Source organism: Melanerpes formicivorus, unplaced genomic scaffold (assembly GCF_026170545.1).
Source record: "Melanerpes formicivorus ecotype bairdi unplaced genomic scaffold, bMelFor1.0.p_v2 SCAF_5, whole genome shotgun sequence".
In the NCBI taxonomy this organism is placed as follows: domain Eukaryota; kingdom Metazoa; phylum Chordata; class Aves; order Piciformes; family Picidae; genus Melanerpes; species Melanerpes formicivorus.
In genome coordinates, this window is record NW_027142357.1 from 31,625,338 (window position 1) to 31,645,578 (window position 20,241).

Below are 20,241 nucleotides of genomic sequence, written 5' to 3' on the forward strand. Positions count from 1 at the left end.
GACCATGGCACCAAGTGCCACGTCCAATCTCCTCTTGAACGCCTCCAGGGACGATGACTCAACCACCTCCCTGGGCAGCCCGTTCCAATGACGAATGACTCGCTCGGTGAAGAACTTCCTCCTCAGCTCGAGTCTAAACCTCCCCTGGCGCAGCTTGAGACTGTGTCCCCTTGTTCTGGTGCTGGTTACCTGGGAGAAGAGGCCAACCCCTTCCTGGCTACAACCACCTTTCAGGTAGTTGTAGAGGGCAATGAGGTCACCCCTGAGCCTCCTCTTCTCCAGGCTAAACAATCCCAGCTCCCTCAGCCTCTCCTCATAGGGCTTCTCCTTCAGTCTGTCTTCATAGGAGAGGTGCTCCAGCCCTCTGATCATCCTCATGATGATCAGAAACCCTGATGTTCAAGTGACAGACTTTTGAAAGCAGAATGGAACTGGTTAGGTGTTCCATGGGCCTGGAAGTGGGAACTTAGGAGCCCCGCAGTGAGCATCTGAGTCCACGCTCTGTAGGGAGGAGGAAAGGGCAGCAGCATTAGTCAAGAAGAGTACTGTAAGTGTTGTCTAGATGTAGTCTGTCAGAGCCTGACCTGGAGTGCTTTACCCTCAACTTTTTTGAGTCAGCAGGACAGTTGTGCAGAGCAATGGACATGTATCACTAGAGGAAACCTGGCAGATTTCAGTTGTATGGTCCCTCTTCCTCCCTACTCAACCTTATTACCTAGTAGCTTTTCACTGATGAAGTTGCTGTATGACTGAAGTTCGCAGTGATTTTGTTTGTTTGTTTTGTTTTGTCAGATATTTGTATGAAATCTGTGTCAAAACCTCAGTGGCAGGTTGTGAAATTTTCAGATCAAACAAAGACTATTCCCAGGAGGATCCTCTCACACCCCCATTGTGTTGTTTAAAAAGAAATAAAAACTGTTGCATTTTTAGCGTGCAAACCCAGGATATATCATGATATATAAAATGTGAAAGCATGTCTTGATTTATATTGTCCTCACTTCAAGTCTTTCCCAGTGATCCTTTGGTTAACTTCAAGTTTTGGTACCATGTGTTTGGTAATAATGTAGCTTTCTCGTGTGATGGACCATAGCACATGCCAGCCAAAAAGATTGCCTTATGATAACCCGATTCCTTTTCCTTTGAATCTTTCTTGCATTTCCCACAGGAACAGTAACACCTGCTGATGAAAGAGAGAAAGCTGGAAAATGGAATCTTCCACACTGTTGTACTGAGAAGAATGTAATTTTCTACAAATTAGGGTCAGCTTACCTGTGTGGATGGCTCCCCTTTCTTTCTCCTAGGGAAAACTCATTTTCCTACCCTACAGGGAACTGTCCTACAGGGAACTGAATAGCTATAACCAGGGTGATGCATGATGTAGGGATAAAAAATAAAACAACAGGAAAATCCTTATTTCTTTCAGGCAATTTAACTGATCACTTGGTGAGAATTATGGGACAAAAGGGGAATTACTATGTAGAATACTGCATCAATACTCCAGTGATGGAGTCACCATCACTGGAGGTGTTTAAGAGGAGACTGGATGAGGCACTTGGTGCCCTTGGTGCCATGGTTTAGTTGATTAGATGGTGTTGGGTGATAGGTTGGACTTGATGATCTCAAAGCTCTTTTCCAACCTGGTTAATTCTATTCTATTCTATTCTATTCTATTCTATTCTATTCTATTCTATTCTATTCTATTCTATTCTCAATTTTGTAGCTTTGTAAATCACAGGCTAAGTTTAGAGCAATGATTGGGCAGTCAGGATTTCCTGTGTGTCTGCAAATTAGATTCAGCACCTTTCTGGCTTTATTGGAATAATTTGACACCCACACAGGTAGAAAATAGATTTTGAGACAGCACTGCAAAGAACTTGCATGTGTATTTTGAATGATAATTTTCTAAACAGCTGTCTTAAAATAGCAGAAATTGTTACTGATGAAAAGAATAAGTACAAGCTTGACAGATTAATTAAGTATATTTAGGGTCTGATTCTGCAGTCACTATAGCATGGGTTGCATGCCTACAAATAACCTGAATATCCATGAAGTAAAGCCTCTTGACTAGATATAAAATGCAAGACCTGGGACTTTTTCCTAGCTCTACATGCAGGTGGAAACTCCAACTGCATCTTGAATCCATTAAGCCAGCTGTTTCTTCTTCCCCCTCACACCTAAGCTCTTACTTTTGTATGGAAAAAAAAAACACAGGCAGAAAGGAGTTGCAAGGTCCATGATTCCAGATGAAAATCTGAAAAGGAGAGAGATGTTTGTTTAATTTCATCTTTCCCTGATTGCACCTTGTTTTGTCAAGGGATATTTGCATAGGGGGATGTTCATTTTTGTGATCAAACCTTGGAAATGAAATCTCTTTGCTAATTGTATATCCATGTAAATACTTTGGGAGTTTAATTCCTCAAGCAGTAACTTCCTCAATAAGGTCTTTCCCTTTTAAAATGTATGCCATTAAGGCCTTATCTTAGGATTTCTTTCTGCTCACTTTTTCAGCCTGACACCACACCAAGCAAACTACCTTTTTGTAAGCCATGCTGAAGCATTCTCTGATTGGTGACTACATAAACCTTTGTACTAAAGCACCCTTCCCATAAGAACATCCTTTCTTTCCAGGTGCTTGGCTGGATCCGGAATGGTGAATCAATGCTGAATGCAAGCCTTGTCAATGCAAGCTCCCTCTCTGAAGCTGAGCAGCTCCAGCGAGAGCATGAACAGTTTCAGCTGGCCATAGAGGTAACTTGAATAAGTTAACCTTGTTTCTTTTTCTCAGGTGACCATCATACAAAAGGTTATCTCTTGAGCATCAATCTTTGCTGCTTGAGGGAAAGGAATAAAAACTTGAACAAATCCCTTTATCTTTAAACTCAAAATGCAGCCAGAGGTTAATAGAGAAATAAATTATTTATCATCTGCAGCTAATTCTTCTGCTGTCAGATATCAGCCTTTCCATTCAGGGAAACAACACTCACCCATCTCCTGATAATTTCTCTGAGGAAAAAAAGAATAATTGAAATTCACCAAATGATCTGAAAATGGGAAAAGTTAATGAAGTTGGTTTGGTTTGGTTTTTTTTGTTGGGTTATGTTTTCCCCATGCCCATGATTTGCAGATAATTTCATAGAATTCATTTTTGCATATCTGTGTCACTGGATAATTCTCTCACATGGAATCTGTGTTTCATGCAGCTCTCCTTTTGTGGATCATAAGAGAGACATTCGTTGAAGTCCACATTCTCTAATAACTTTGAAGAAGAGGCAAAAGGGCTGATTTTTAAGACTTGCCTGCTAAACTGAGCTTTTGCCCTGAAGTAATGCACCTGTGACCTGACCCTTAAAAACTAATTGTGAGCCAACACATCTGCCTCACTAGTAGGGTCAGATATGACAAGGGGAATAGCACCTCCTCTGAGCTTCCCTCTTTGCATGGGAATGTAATGGAGGGCTCTGGCCAGCCTGATCTAGTGTGGGGTGTCCCTGCCCATGGCAGGGGGGTTGGAACTAGATGATCCTTGTGGTCCCTTCCAACCCTGACTGATACTATGATACTGACTCCCATGAGTAGGGCACTACAAGATTCATGGGTAGGCTCGGTGCTTTATGTGTCTTTGTCACTATGAACAAACCCTGCACTCACAAGTTGTGCTTGCTGCAGATGTTAAAAAGGGGAACTTATAGCTTTCTCCTGTTCCTGCTTAAAAGGTGTAAATGCTTCCCAGATTATCTTAATTTATGGCGTTTTACAGAGCAAAGAGCAAGCTGAAAAATCCCTTTCTGTGACTTATATATACTTGAAAAATCACAAAAACTAAACCAAACTTGAATCTATGAAAGTAATATTTTCATAATGGAGATCTGAAGAGATGCCTGATTTGGGGTGGGAGAGAGGAAAGTGTTTTTTATCCTTCCTGGTAAACTTTGAATAAGTCAATATATATATATATTATAGTGTTGCTAGTAATTATAGTTTTAATCTCAGTTAATGACCTATTGTGATCCATCTCCACTCACACTAAGGAAGGAGCAGCTGTTCTAGCTCCTAAGGGAAAAGTACCAAGCTGTGCTGACCGTATCCTGGCAGCCGCCACCAGACAGCAGTGGGGAACAAGACACCCACTGGCTGCACTGTCACAGCTTGCTGCCATGGGGGAAGTACTTGTGTTTGGTGGTGAATGCAAATCCTAGAAGGAGAGGAGAGTTACACCACAATAATGGGAAAATAAGTTTTCAAAGAGAGAAAATGCTAGATTAAAATTTTGAAGTGTTTAAAGCTCAGTATGGGGAAGACATCAGGAAAGCACACAGGGCAGACTGTTCTCTAAAGGCATTCTTGATGTGGAACTGGTTTTCAGTTGAAATCCTTTAAAGTCTATTTAAAACAAGTATTACAATTCTAACATCAGTAAAGCAGCTGGATATTAAATTTAACCAGTTGTTCTTGAACATCTTCCTAAATGTTTCTGTCAAGCATTAATCATTTTTTTTGCTAATAGCTTTCTCTACATTGCATTATTCATCAGTGTATTACCAGATGATTTCAAGCTTCTATCCAGGTTCAAGGATTAGGTCATAAAAGTATCACATGAGAATTTGTCAGCAGCAGTTACAAATGGGATGTAGAACAGAGGAGTCTTTGGGAGATTTTAGGGCTTCTGTTCAGAAAATTAAAATCAAGTATTCCATTCAACCATGCCTGAACACAGTCACATAGGAGGCTGTGAAGGGCTGAGGGCTATTTTCTTCTCCGCAACCCGCAGAGAGAGGTGTAACCACCAGTTGGTTACTCTGAGAGGAGCTGGGGAATGGGGTAGATAATTCAGTCCTGCCTGTAAAGTGGCTGCTGAGTCAACTGGGAGACGGTGGAGAAAATGTCTTGGCTCCCCAAAGCTCTGCTCTTTAGGGCAGCATAGTGTAGCTCCCATATGAGTGAAATGACTTCCAGCAATGTATCTTGTAGGGTGTGATACTTGTGATATAGTTTGTGATGTCTTCTGGGGTTGTTTTGTATCCTGCAGACAGGACAATTACACACATGAGTGAAGCTGCTAATGCCAGCAAACTGCCTGGCAAGAGTCAAATTAACATGATTAGGCCTACAGTTTGCCAACTTGCTTTTGCATTTGCAGACTGTGTGGGATGCAGTCAGCCCTGAGTACAGGCTGGGTGGGAGTTCAGCACAACAGCTACCTGCACTGGGCTTGTCAAAATGAAAGCAGATCAGTGGAGTTAACCTATTTTAGCCAGTGCTTGCTGGTCTGAGCTTTAATAACATGTTGCAAATGTATGTGAATAATTGAAACTAAAAATGCTTTGCAGAAAGTAACTGTTAACTGAAGATAACTCTAAAATGTTTCACTCTCTCGCATCTCCATGCTCACACCTTGCTTCACCTTTCTACCATATATCTGGCACATCTATGCAACCTCTCTTTCCTCCCCTCATACACAGTCCCTCTTTCATGCCACTTCCTTACAGAAGACACACCAGAGTGCCCTGCAAGTCCAGCAGAAAGCTGAAGTGTTGCTACAGGCTGGGCATTATGATGCTGATGCTATCAGAGAGTGTGCCGAAAAAGTGGCCCTGCACTGGCAACAGCTGATGCTGAAGATGGAGGACAGGCTCAAACTTGTCAATGCCTCGGTGGCCTTCTACAAAACTTCTGAGCAGGTGAGCTGAACAGTACCTGTGCCACTGCATATTGCTTCAGCCCAGGATTTAGCTCCCAGTGTATAATGTGACAGTCTTGCCTCTCACCCAGATCAGTGCAGAGTGCTGACTGTTCCAAATACCCCCTGTGGTAATACCACTAAGGAGCAGCACTCATTCTTCTCCCTTTACCTTGAGTAATCCCAAAAGTACAAAGAATGTCACTTCAGTCAGCCCCTAAAAGCTGTCCATGCCATATGTTTCCATGTCTTCATCCACACATTATGTGCATGCAAACCTTTCTGACAACTGAACAGGGACAGTAGTGAGCCCTTGGGTGATTCCCAGCTGGTGAGCACCAATGTGAGAGCACTGCATGATGTAGCAATGCTGGTAGGTGTGGGTTTTCTGCTGGGGTTCTTCTGCCAGTGAGAGATGTCACAGCATTGGCAAAATTAACTGAAAAGACATTTGCTCCATTGGCACGGTAATGCCACACGTGGAAACCAAAGTTTGAACTAGCCAAAACTGTTTCTTTAACAGGCACTGTAACAACAAAGCAACCAAAGAAATGAAAAGACACAAACAAGCAACCAAGCAAAACTAAAAGCAGAGGTTTGCATAGAAGCAATGGAATTCTTCGAGTTTCTTCTTTTTTTTAAGTTGTCCCCTTTCCAACAGGAAGCATTTCTGAAATCCCAGCATTTTTGTTTCAAGTTCTTAATGACATTAGAGTTAATTTTGAGGAATATAAATCTGCTCTTCCTTGAGAATTGCTTGCAATTAATTACTTGGTAGTTGGTGAGCAGAACCAGCCAGTGTTTTGACTGGTCATTAAACACAACCGTGCCCAAAAAATGCCAAGATACGAAGCGATCGCTCTTAAATCCATCTGCAGTGCAGATAAATACAGCAGTAAGCATTACATGTTGACACAACTTTACTTCATTCCAGGTGTCCATGAATTGCAAAACACATTCCAGTTGGCTGCTGGTATGATGGGATCCCTTACACAAACAGGTGCCATGGATGCTGTAGTCAGTGAGAATGAGCATCACTGTGTGGATATCTGAGTAGCCTTGTCTGATGTAATTCACTGCAGCCAGGCAGTTCATGTTAGCATGGCCACTGCAGGAACCTGTGGTTTTATACATCAGGTGGCAGGGATTGCCATTAAATGTTCTTTTGTTACTATCACACAGTTAGTTCCTCAATTAATGAACCACACTGAAGATTTTTAGCACAACTAAATAAAAAATTAGGGGAAAAGATTTCTTCTTCCTTAACATTGAGGCTGGGGATGATTCTTGGGCCATTTTTTGGTGTTACTTGTTTAATGCATTTTTAAGATTAAACCATTCCTTACAATGAATATCTTTCACAGTGAAGAGTTTCAAATGGATTTACAGTCTCTGATGCATTCAAGATTGAAATGAATTATTGTTGATGGAGGATTGTGAGAAACAAAAGCCATTAATGCTTTAGACAATCGAATGTGCTGGCCAAAATACGCATAGCCAGTAATTTATCAGCTCAGTCTCTCTTCCTGTTTCCAAGTCACAGACAAGCATACTGCAGTGCCCAACAGTTCATTCTTTAGTTGTGTCTGTGCAGCAAATGTTTATGGCAAAGATCATGCAGTCTTTCAGTGCTCATAAATGCACTGCTGCAAGTAGTCATTTGTCTTCTCTTGGGCTGCCCCATTGATCTACAGTTCTTAATGGTCTGCTTCCTGATGGGGTGACAGTGAATTTAGTAATTTACTGAATTCTCAATCTCTGAGTATCTAGAAAAATCAGGTAGAAGGGTGGAGGGACTGTGACAACCATCCAAACTTTTTCATGCCTGTACATATGTACATCATATGCTATGTTCTTGGTATACCAAATAGAGCCCTGACTTTCAAATAGACCAGTTTCTCTCTGACTTCATTGGCAGCCCACTTAATACTAGTTTCTCTCATCATCCTAACAGAGAGATGATAGTTTCATGTGTAGGGGCTGTCTTTTCTGGGAAGATGTCAATCCCAAGCAAATAGTTTACCTTTGTTTTTCAAGTGATCAAAGCCCAAAAAAATGCTAAAGTTTTCAAGAAATGGAAACGCGTTTCTGTGCCTAAATAACACATGGTGCGACTTGTTCTCCATTAAGTGTTTGAGGGTGAATGTTGGTTTGCATCCAAGCAAGAAGATGATTTCAAACTGTCAGATGTGTAAAGTCTTGAGCAGCCTAGCAGCAGGGTAAATTAGCACTTCACCACAGCTCACCAGTTTTTGAATGGAATTTGTTGTGTTCATGAATAGAGTTCTGTGAAAATAACCTATGACAGTGGGGAGAATTGGTGTGTGATGCTGGAGTCTCTTCCAGACTATGGTCTCCATCATGCAGAGTCCTCCAAATTATACCTGCATTCATATAAAAGTTGCAGGAGAGAAAAGTGTGCATGTGGTTAACTGGATCCCTAGAAATAACCAACAGGATCTTGAGTAATCCCAGCAGTGAGGTGTTTAGGAAAGACCTCTGGGACAGAAAAAAAAAGTTTCAAATGTTCCATAAAAACTGCAGGGTTTTTTTCATTTTCTGCCCAGGCTACTGAGAGTATTCTCAGAACCTGCAATGCAAAAGACCCAGCCTTGTCTGAGGCCACTGCACACACAATTTTCAGACTGTGTTGGTTTAGTTACTGCATTCCCATTATTCTACCAAGAAAGAAAGTATGTGTCTAAGCCCTGTACAGTGGAACACCTGCATCAGGTTGTGACATTGATTTAATGTCTATTGGTTTCCATCAGTCTTTAGCTTCTCCCTATACAGCTTTTCTAATGTGCAGCTGAAGAGAATTAGTTCCAGCTTCAGACTTTGTTTCAGGAAAGTATTTAACCATATGTTTTTCTTTAAGTATGTGCTAAGTCCCTCGACTTCAGTAGGATTTAAACACATCTAAAGCAACCCTCCAGTACAGGGGTTGCTTCCTGAATGATTCACTGGGGCCAAACTGACCCCTGCCTTGATTCAACCTTTTGAGCTTTCCCCCCATTAGCAACTGAAAGAGAAGGAAGATTTATCACCCTTATACTGGATGAATTGCATTTCAAACAGTAGAGGTCCCTATGGGTAACGAGAACTGCTAGGTCATTCTGTCCAGGGCCTGGGACATTTCTAGTTCTTCTCCATACCATGGCCTATAGTCTAAAACATTTAGATTTGCGATGTCATTGCTCATAGACTTTTACTGCATATATCCTTCCTGATTCTGAGGGTAGATAACTGAATTGTTGTGCTATGGCATGTTTCAGGTGTGCAGCGTATTAGAGAGTCTGGAGCAAGAATACAGACGGGATGAAGACTGGTGTGGAGGGCGAGATAAACTTGGACCAGCAGCTGAGATAGACCACGTCATCCCTCTGATCAGCAAACACCTGGAACAGAAGGAGGCTTTCCTCAAGGTCTCATTTTAGTTCTCTAATAAGTGCCCAGGGAGGTAGTAGAGTCACCATCCCTGGAGGTGTTCAAGAGGGCATTGGACGTGGCACTTGGTGCCATGGTTTAGTCATGAGGTCTGTGGTGATGGGTTGGACTTGATGATCTTTGAGGTCTCTTCCAACCTTGGTGATTCTGTGATTCTTTGAAATCTCCCTATCAAATAGACAATTTAGAGCCGTGTTGGTAAGTTTGAATGGAGGCTCTGAGGTATAATTCCAGTTCAGATATTGTCTGGTCAATATAAATCCTAGGGCAATTTCACACTGTTATAGTAGGGTTAGTAAGCATTATTGTCAATGCATATCTCAGAGCAATGTTGTCAGGACTAATTAGGTGGTTTTCACATTGCAATTGGAGGATATTAGTCGTTCTGCTTGTTTAGAGTTCAAATTCTGAAAACTGCATATAATGAGCATTATAAATGACAGGTATTAATACAGCATGTTGGTGTTGGCACATACAAACCATTCAGCATTTCAAATTCTGTTCTCCAAGCCAATAGCTGAAGAACTACTAGCAGCTGAAGGAATTGTATCTCTGCAGGGCAGCACCAGCATGGAGACAGGGATTTCCTCCTGCCCCCTAGGTGCTGCTTTGTAAGAACTGTGGGGCTGACAGGCTGACAAGTCAACTCCTACCTTTCTCTAAAACTGAACCTACACTTGTATGCAAGGCTTAAAAAAATGTGCTTCTAGACTGTACATTTTTGAAACATTGAGAACTTTTCTTGGTTTAGATAAATTGAAAATGTATGAAACACACCACCAGTTGTTTTATGATTGTCATTAGTTTGCCTTAGTATATAAAATAAGCCACTATATTAAAAATTACTCATGTTTTAATACATTCACGAGGCTGTTAGTTTATTAGCTGAGTTCACTGACTTTCAGCTGAAGCTCTTGTGTTTGCAGAGGCAAGAGAACTTCTCTCTGCAGTATCAACAGAGAAATTCCTCGGGTCCTCTTTGCTTTCTTTGCTCATTTTCACTGGTCCTTTTTGATGTGGGCTGCTTTGTGGGTTGTTTTTTTTTAGGCCTGTACACTGGCACGAAGGAATGCTGAAGTGTTTCTCAAGTACATCCACAGGAATAATGTCAGCATGCCTGGAGTAGCAAGCCATACAAGGGGGCCTGAGCAGCAAGTGAAAGGTTGGTGCATTACTGTAATGACAACACTGAAGGGTTTGTTTGTTTCCTCCTCTGCTGTGTGATCATTCAAAAGCTGTGTGAATGAGCATGTGAACATGCTGAAAAAGCACCTTAAGTTTTGTCATCTGCTGTCACTAAAATGATGTATATGCCTGACACTTTAAACAATAGTACTCTCAGAAACCAATCCATCCTCTGCTAGTTGGGAGTTCTCATATAGAAATCTGCTGTTGCAAGTTGTGGTGAGGGGGGAAAAGAAGGAAGGGGGTTTGAAACATGGGCTTTCTCTGGTTTCTCTTGTCAGGGGAGTCCATGGGAGTGACACTGTGCCATCCCCCATCAAATGGGTTGTCAGCTGAGATGATCAGGCAGTACTTTGCCTCAGTATCTAAAAATGCATAAACAAATAACACATCATATCATATCATATCATTTAACTCCCCTCCCAGGGAGATTGTGGATGCCCCCTCCCTGGGGGTGTTCAAGGCCAGATTGGAAAGGGCCTTGAGCAAACTGGTCTGTTGGGTGGTGTCCCTGCCCTTAGGTGGGGGGATTGGAACTAGATGATCTTTAAGGTCCCTTCCAACCCAAACCATTCTATGATTCTATAAGACTGAGATGCTTCCTGTTGCTGCTGGGCACTGGAAAACAATGAACCCCAAACTTGTTTGTCCTTAGGATGGACCTCCTGGGTTTTTTTCGTCCTTAGAATCCTCTTTGGTGTCCTACCACATCAAACAGACACCGGGGACAGTATCTGCCTGTAGTTACTTTCCTTTGGTCAAAAGAGCACCATTTGCAATCAGGCAATAGATCTGTTTGAAGTATTTCTGCCCCTCTGCTTAATTAAACAGTTGTTGATCTGTGCCTAGCAATTCTGCAAGGTACTGATAAGAATGAGGAAAGTGAGTCTGCAAAAGTAAACCATTTTTGTTATTATTATTAATGGCTTTCTTACAGGCTGCAGACAGCTACAGGTTAAAAGCAGTGCAGTCATTATATATGTGGGATGGATGGGAACTTTGGTTATACACAGAAGATGAAAATGGTGCTACTGAAGAGATTATTTTCCTTCCTTTCTCTCAATGCAAGTTCTAAAATGTTAACATGACTTTGTTCAACTTTCTCCCCCTACTGTGCCAAATGCTTATTATTGTTGTCAACTTTTGTTCCCTACAGTTGAAAATCATGGGAAAATCAATTAAACCCTGACTCAGCAAGCCCTTAAATATGCACTTGATAGAAGCTTTTGAGTGTTCCTCACTGAGCTGGTTTGAAATGATTCACTTATATAAAAGCCAACTTTAATGTTAGTCTTTCTCTAAGCCAAATGTGTAATTCTTATGCTTGGTAACACAAACCACAACAATCCACAACAAATCTTTGAAGAGGACACTTTAGTTCAGAATAAAAGCACCACTTGGTAGGGTACTTATTGTGTTTCCAAAGCAAAGCTGTTAATAAAGAACAAGATTAGTTTTATTTGGCATAAACTGTTTATGCAGAGGCCTGATCTAGAGCCTCAAGTTTATTTTACCATTCAAAGTTGCTGTTGTCCTAGCAGGGACTGGACTAAGTCTCACAATTAAGTTATTACAAATTTGTTTACCATCAGCAGCATCACACTTGTAAATATGTTTGCTCCTAGAGTTCTGATACATCTATACCTAGGCAGGGTGAGATGAACCATCCTGCTGCCAGGTACACATGATTCAGATCAGTTCAAATAGAAAAACTCAGGTTTCACTAAGGTTTATGCTACTGATATAGTGTAAATCTCTTGCATTCTCTCTGTGTGTATTTTCAGTTAAACCTGTGGTACTTTTTAAAGAGTTAAATCACACCCTGTTAGCAAGCTGAGACAGTCTGGCTGAGCACTTGGGTTTTGAAAGAGAACATGTATGCCCTAGACTCCAAGGAGTAACAAGTCTTCTGCCAGTCTGGAGACCTTATTGCTCTCTACGACTACCCAAAGGGAGGTGGTAGACAGGCGGGGGGCTAGTCTCTTCTCCCAGGCAACCAGCACCAGAACAAGAGGACATGGTCTCAAGCTGTGCCAGAGGAGGTTTAGACTACATGTCAGGAAGAAATGCTTCGTAGAGAGAGTGGTTGCCCATTGGAATGGGCTGCCCAGTGAGGTGGTGGAGTTGCCATCACTGGGGATGTTTAGGAGGAGACTTGATGGGTTGCTTGGTGCCATAGTTTAGTTGATTAGATGGTGTTGGGTGATGGGTTGGACGCAATGATCTCAAGGGTCTCTTCCAACTTGGTCTGGTCTGGTCTGGTCCGGTCTATTCTATTCTATTCTATTCATGAATCTGAATGTCTGGCACATCCTTATCACACAGAAAAGAGTTTAGAGGACTAATACTGTGCCTCAACCTCAAATCAAGCCCAACAATAACTTCATAGGGAGGACACAAAAGATGCTATGACATCAGAGCCAGAGAGGCATACAGGTCTGAAGCCCTTGATATAGGTTTGACATGGATGTGATGGAGAAGGTCCAGAGGAGGGCCACAAAAATGATCAGGGGGTTGGAGCACCCCTGCTACGAGGACAGGCTGAGGGGTAGCTGGGCTTGTTCAGCCTGGAGAAGAGTAGGCTCCAGGCAGATAAAGGGCAACTTCACCTATGTCAACCAGTACTGGGCTCTTGAACTAAGCAACAGAAGTGAATTAAAGGATTAGAAATCATGTACCACAATGTCTTTACTAGGGCAAATACCAAACTGTTCAAGCATCTTCTCCTTTACCAGACAGCCCTGCAACTGCACTTCTTTTGTGTTTTTTGTTTGTGCTTTTGTTTTGGTTTGGGGGTTTTGTGTTATGGGGGTTTTGTTTTATTTTGTTGGTGGTGGTGTTTTTAAAGCAGCCCCTTTCAACCAATGCTTGCTTTTAAGAAGTACAATCTCCAGGGCTCTGCTCTTGGTAATGCGACCCAGGCAGAGTGAGTAAATTCAGCTCTTTATGGCTTATTTCTATATGCATTCACGGAATCACTAATCATGCAGAGATTTTCCTTTACCCTACAGCCATTCTGAGTGAGCTGCTGCAGAGGGAGAACAGAGTCCTTCACTTCTGGACCCTGAAGAAGCGGAGATTAGATCAGTGCCAACAGTATGTTGTCTTTGAGCGCAGTGCCAAGCAGGTAGTCAAAAACCCCCACTTTGTCTTTCTATGCTGGCGGTGTGTAAATATTTCCTGTGCCTTTGTAATGCCTCTGTGTGAGAGTCCTGTTGCAATCTCCAAGTTGTATTTAAAAACCATAACTTTTGGCCACATGGCAATTGTAGAAATAAAACATTTTAGAAAATTGTGAAACTCAGGCACAAAACTCAGAATTTTTGCCAGGCCAGAATCAATTTGATTGAAAATAAATAGAAGAGCAATCTTGATGTGTCAAGCTATTCCTGAACGGGAAGTCTGCTATTTATCTACATGTAGGCAGAATTCCCTACACTCTTTTTTTCTCCTAGGAAACACACAGCACTTTTTTTTACCCACCTGCTTTGATTACTGTATTCTGTTTGTGTGTTCCTCGAAAGTGTTTTAGCACACACAATATTAAGTTCCAATGGATTTTATATCCTTTATTTGGCAGATTATTTTATTATGGTGGTGTTTTTTTTTTTGGTCAGAGGATTAGCTCCTGAAACACAAAAACTGCTTGTTTTGTTTTCCCTTTGGTTGTTTTTGGTGTTCACAGGCCTTAGACTGGATCCAAGAAACGGGCGAGTATTACCTCTCTACTCACAACTCCACAGGGGAATCAGCAGAAGAAACTCAGGAACTCCTGAAAGAATATGGGGAATTCAGAGTACCAGCCAAGGTAAACAGTGACTTCAATCTAATTATGGCATCAAGCTTAGTCTGCGTTTATGATCCTGTTTCAATACCTTAAATCTCTCTAATAATATTCTCTTGTTTTTTATTTTCCTTCTGATATTCCTTGCCCAGAAGATAAATGGACTTTGAGAACTCTGATCTTTCGGTTTTAGCAAGACATAGGGACAAAAAGGAGGTTTTTCTCCCCCTTAGTCTGTACTGGTTGTGGAACTTTTTTTGTTCTGATTAAAAGGAAAAGTCCATTAGCACTCATAGTTCACAGAAACCTAATGAAATACACCCTAATTGCATCCTCGAGCGGTCGTACAAGAATGGTATAGAGCAGCTAATTGATGTGAACATATCCAAGGTCATCTTGGGCTCCCCTTCTCTTTCTTCTGTCATTACAACCACCATTTGTTTCATGAATTCCAGCTGGTTTGATCACAGATCATCATTTATCTCATTAGAAATAATCTGATGATCTCAATAAAATGATTTAAATATATGGGTTTGTAAACTCTGAACATTTTTTCTAATGCAAAGCTGCATTACCAAGAATCTATTAATGCATATGGAACAATTCTGAGAAATCTGTTGTGGTTTACAGAGGAATGGTGCTTCAGACAAATTAATTCAAATCACAGGTGATTCACAGACAGTGAATCCACAAGGGTATTAACAGTCACTGATAAGTATCTAAATTACAAAGTCAGACTGTAGCAAGACTATTGCTCTGGTATTGTGTAGCTTCATTTCACTATGTCCTTAAATCCTCTTCTGTAATCCTTAAATTCCTCGTTAGGCTGTCCATACTTGAATGGGTTTGATTCACAGGCTTTGTGGTGTTCTTGTACCTTGCCTTTTTTGCTTAGCTTGCATGTCTGTGCAAATAGGAGGTAATTAGCAATAGATGTAAATTTAATTTAATCAGACAGAATCCATAAAACATTCCTTCAACGGTACCTCTGGCTCTTACCAACCATCATCAGTCCACCTGGATGACATTCCAGTTTATAATTTAATTTTGATTAGAATAATCTCAGTTCATCCTGAACTCTCAAAACTATTTCTGCTCTCAATGTAGGCAAGGACTGAGTTTTACACCTTGTTTCTTATTGACCATTACTGCCTGTGCCTTACACTGAGGCATGCAGCCTTGCTCTCTAGGGCTCTATTAATCACTTCTCTGCTGCTGCCCCCTGCAATCTCATAACTGTATATCAGTCCCAGACTGATGTTATTCTCAAATTAAGCTGTAACTGAAAGCATTCCTGATCCAAATAATGTTCTCATCCAATGAATTGTTTGAAAAGCCTAAAACACCAGCAGCTTTTGGGAATGAAACACCTTCTAAATATAACAGGATGTCAGATTTGCACTTCTCCATACCTAGCCTCGCTTAAGTATTCAGTTAATTTGTTAAGACGAGCTCTCACTCAGCTGTTGATTTATTTTGCTGCTGACATTTCTTGAATTTTGTCTTTGAAATCTGCTAGATGTTTTCTGGTCTGAAATGCATTTGTCCATTTGCAGCCATACTGCTGATAATGTCAACTACCTGACAGCACATCTTGCTTCAGGCAGTGGAAAGTTCTCCTCATCTCTGAAAAGCAGCTTGCCAGTACCTCTGGGCATATGACTGATTCTCTTTTTGCTTTTGAGGATTAACATGTGCATTACAGCTGGAGTGCAGTCTGTACAGTTGATATCTCAGTTTTTATAAGCGTTTTTCACTTGAGCTGGCTCAAACATAGGGTCCAGGCACCTTCAGTTCCTGGGATAGATTTGGAATCTAAGCTAAGATTTGTAACTAACTTCTCTGTGCCAGATTTGCACAAAGTTTCTCAACATGGTAAACCATAGTGACAAAGGGGTGAAACAGAAAAGACTTCTGGAATGGTTGGGGGCTCAGTGTATGTTTTGGAGTTCAGGCATCGTTTAGTTTGTGATGCTCTAAGTGGAACTAAAATACTGATGGAGGATTTTATAGCAGACCATGAATTTGGATTTAAATTCCTTTGTTTTTTCTAAAACAGAGCAGTAGTGACTCAAACTTACTTCCTGGACTGATATGCAGTGTGCTAAAGACTTCTCTACGCAGGCCTGCTGAACCACCTAGATAGATTGAGAGTTACTTGGTGTATTTTAGGAGGCATGATTTATAAATCCTGTCTTCTACTCCAAATCTCACCAAAACAAGTCAGCAATCAGTTATGGGAAGGAGGCTTGTCTAAGTTGCAACGTTTTCCTTTTGTGCTTGTGTGTGTGTAGTCTCAAACCCTTGATTTTTTTTTCTGTCTTCTGCTGCTTCATGAGTATCCTTATAAAAATGTCATTCCTGTCATGCTTCAGTGGGCAAAGTTTAAAGCCTCTGACCTGTATAAAATGAAGTACAAGTAGTCTTTAATGATGTAAGAAAAATTGCAAGCTGCTTCTGAGTGCTGTGTGAATTAAAAGCAAAGGAAATAATAATAACAATGCAACATAACCAAGGATCATATTTTGGGCAGCAAACAAAGGAGAAAGTGAAGCTCCTCATCCAGCTGGCTGACAGCTTTGTAGAAAAAGGACATATCCACGCCACTGAAATTAGGAAGTGGGTCACCACTGTTGACAAACGCTACCGTGACTTCTCTCTCAGGATGGGGAAATACCGCTACTCCCTGGAAAAAGCCCTTGGAATCAATACAGAGGTACTGTAAGTCCTTGACCTGCTGGGGTTTTATACCAAAGCTGAAAGCTGCAGGGAGAAGCAAAGGTTATGGTGTGAATGCTGCAGGTTTTTGTAGGCCCATTAGAAACCTACTTAGCCAAGCTCAGAACTGTTTCTGAAGAGAAAAAGATATTTGGTGGCAGGCCAGTGATAGAAGGAGAAGACTGATGAAGATCAGAAAGACTTTATACACAAATGTTTGCACCATTCTCCAGGAGACCATACAGTTACTGGGAAGGAGAGGAAACACCTATTGGTATAAGAGTCTGTGTTAATTTTAGCATAAGCCATAAATCCTGCTCCCACGCTTGTAGTGTGAATCAAACTCAGACTTTGACTGTAAGCTTTTGTTCTCTCATCATTTAACTAACAAAAAATTGGTCTCAAACCTCCTCTCTGAGCAGCATACAAGAAACTAACAGTTATAATCTCCTGCTAATCCCTGGCCATGGTAATAAGGGTGAGTGCCAGAGGCAGAAACGCTTAAAAACCATTCAGTCCACCATCCTTCAAAATTAAGTGCCAAAAAAAGAGGAATAAATTCCCTCACTGGCACCCTCAAGGTATCTTAAATCTACTGTTCCTTGTAGGGTCTCTGGCTTACACAAAACTACTAATCACAGTCTGGAAAGGTATTTCCATGGCAGAAAACCATCAGAAGTTGGGATTGTCTCTGCATAATGCTCTACTTTATCAGACTTTTTATGAAGTCTCATACTAGGCAAACTAATTCAGATGTGAAGGAGCAAAGTAACATTTAGATGTCTGTCCTCAATACCTATTCCTAGATAGGAGTAAGAGTAAAGACTGTAATAAGTTGGCTTTTTTTAAGATCTCTCTCTCTCACCTTTTCACCTTCTCTCTTTTCACTGGAGTTCTAAATCTGCCTTTTCTTCTTTCTAATCTTCTTTCTAATCTTTGTCTTACTTTTGTCCCTTCCTATCTATTTGATCTGCATTTTGCACAACAGTAGGACTACAGTGTGTTTAAAATCTGTACTGTTGCTTTTTCTAGGATAACAAGGACTTAGAACTAGATATTATTCCAGCAAGTCTTTCAGACCGGGAGGTAAAGCTGCGAGATGCAAATCATGAAGTCAATGAAGAAAAAAGAAAGTCGGCCAGGAAAAAAGAGTATGTCCCCAAATGCTCACAGTCTGACATGACATGTTATCCAAGAGTGATTTTATGATATTTACATGACCAGAACTGACTGACAGTCTTATAACTGCTTCCAGCTGGGGAGCTATTGAGAAAGGTCTGCAGGTGTAGGACAGAATTTGTGGCTTGTAGGCTAGAGAGTTTCAGGACATACATAGTGAATTTGTTTTTATATTAATCAGAAGTTACTTTGTGAAGGGAAAGGAGTGAATCACAGGCTGCAGTGGGTTGGAAGGGACCCTCAAAGGTCATCTTGTCCAACCTCCCTGCAGTCAGCAACTAGATAACTTGATCAGCACCACATCAGTTTTGCCCTTGAATGCCACCAGTGACAGGGCCTCAACCATGTCTCTGGGCAACCTGATCCAGTATTTCACCACTCTCTTTGTTAAAAACTTCCTCCACCTGTCTAACTTAAATCTAACCTGCTCTAGCTTAAAATCATTGTTGCTCATCTGACCATGACCACTACATGCCCTTCTAAACAGTCCTTCCCCAGCCCTCTTGTAGGTCCCCTTCAGATAGTTTCATAGTTTCATAGTTTCATTCAGGGTTGGAAGGGACCACAAGGATCATCTAGTTCCAACCCCCCTGCCATGGGCAGGGACACCCCACACTAGATCAGGCTGGACAGAGCCTCATCCAGCCTGCTCTTAAACACCCCCAGGGACAGGGCCTCGACCACCTCCCTGGACAACACATTCCAGGGTTTCACCACTCTCATGGTGAAGAACCTCCTCCTCACATCTAGCCTGAATCTCCCCACCTCCAGCTTCATTCCATTCCCCCTAGTCCTATCACTACCTGATATCCTGATAAGTCCTTCCCCAGCCTTCCTGTAGGCACCTTTCAGATACTGGAAGGCGACAATTAGGTCACCTCGGAGCCTTCTCTTCTCCAGACTGAACAGCCCCAACTCCTTCAGTCTGTCCTCATAGGAGAGGTGCTCCAGCCCTCTGATCATCCTTGTGGCCCTTCTCTGGACACCTTCCAGCACCTCCACATCCCTCTTGTAATAGGGGCTCCAGAACTGGACACAGTACTCCAGGTGGGGTCTCACCAGGGCTGAGTAGAGGGGGAGGATCACCTCTCTCGACCTGCTAGCCACACTTCTCCTGATGCAGCCCAGGATCTGATTGGCTTTGCAGGCTGCAAGTGCACACTGAGAGCTCATGTTGAGCTTTTTGTCCACCAGCACCCCCAAGTCTCTCTCCTCAGGGCTACTTTCCAGCCAGTCACTGCCCAGCCTGTATTTGTGCCTGGGATTGCCTCGACCCAGATGCAGGACCCTGCACTTGCTCTTATTGAACTTCATGAGGTTGGCCTGTGCCCACCTCTCCAGCCTGTCAAGGTCCCTCTGGATGTCCTCCCTTCCCTCCAGTGTGTCTGCTGCACCACACAGCTTGGTGTCATCAGCAAACTTGCTGAGGGTGCACTCAATGCCACTGTCCATGTCCCCCACAAAGATGTTGAACAAGACAGGTCCCAGGACTGATCCCTGAGGGACTCCGCTTGTCACTGGCCTCCACTGGGACATGGAGCCATTGACAGCCACTCTTTGGGTGCGGCCATCAAGCCAGTTCCTTATCCATCTAGTGGTCCACCAATCAAACCCATGTGTCACCAGTTTGGAGACCAGGATGTGGTGCGGGACAGTGTCGAAGGCTTTGCTCAGGTCCAGGTAAACGACATCAGTTGCTCGCCCCTCATCTATTAATTTTGTCACCTGCTCATAGAAGGCCACCAGGTTGGTCAGGCAGGATTTGCCCTTGACAAAGCCATGCTGACTGTTCCCAATCACCTCTTCACTATTCTTTTGAGCGAGTAGTGACTCCAGGAGGATCTGCTCCATGATCTTTCCAGGCACAGAGGTGAGACTGACTGGCCTGTAGTTCCCTGGTTCCTCCTTCTTGCCCTTTTTGAAGATGGGGACAATGTTTCCCCTTTTCCAGTCTGTGGGGACTTCACCAGATTGCCATGACTTTTGAAATGCTGAAATGCAGTTTATAACAAACTAGAGAATTATTGTTACATTTAAATCTAGAAACAAACTATTTTCGCAGTCTTTTGTCTTATTTTTTGCAAGTGGGGCTTGTAGAAATACAACTTAATAGAATTTTATGCAGAGGAGACATTTAGAAAATAACCCTACAAGGGACTGGAGTATGAAGTGGTATTTCATTCACGGAGCTGAGGGCAAAGTAAGGCAGCTGAAGGTTTAGAGTGGAAGTGCACCACTTCATTTAGGCAAC

The 20,241-nt window shown here is 42.1% G+C and overlaps 1 protein-coding gene across 7 annotated transcripts in view; it reads left to right on the top strand.

Annotated features, from left to right (window-relative positions):
• The window catches only part of KALRN (kalirin RhoGEF kinase), a 556,957-nt gene that overhangs the window by 373,210 nt on the left and 163,506 nt on the right, over positions 1–20,241 (top strand). For 6 of the 7 annotated variants that reach the window (XM_068139021.1, XM_068139024.1, XM_068139015.1 and 3 more), the window contains exons 16-23: positions 2,629–2,748; positions 5,460–5,678; positions 8,953–9,102; positions 10,172–10,286; positions 13,321–13,436; positions 13,995–14,117; positions 16,627–16,809; positions 17,844–17,962. In XM_068139021.1, the coding sequence (XP_067995122.1) occupies positions 2,629–2,748; positions 5,460–5,678; positions 8,953–9,102; positions 10,172–10,286; positions 13,321–13,436; positions 13,995–14,117; positions 16,627–16,809; positions 17,844–17,962 (1,145 nt within the window). The remainder of the gene's footprint in view (positions 1–2,628; positions 2,749–5,459; positions 5,679–8,952; positions 9,103–10,171; positions 10,287–13,320; positions 13,437–13,994; positions 14,118–16,626; positions 16,810–17,843; positions 17,963–20,241) is intronic. The other variant, XM_068139016.1, reaches the window with a different exon arrangement.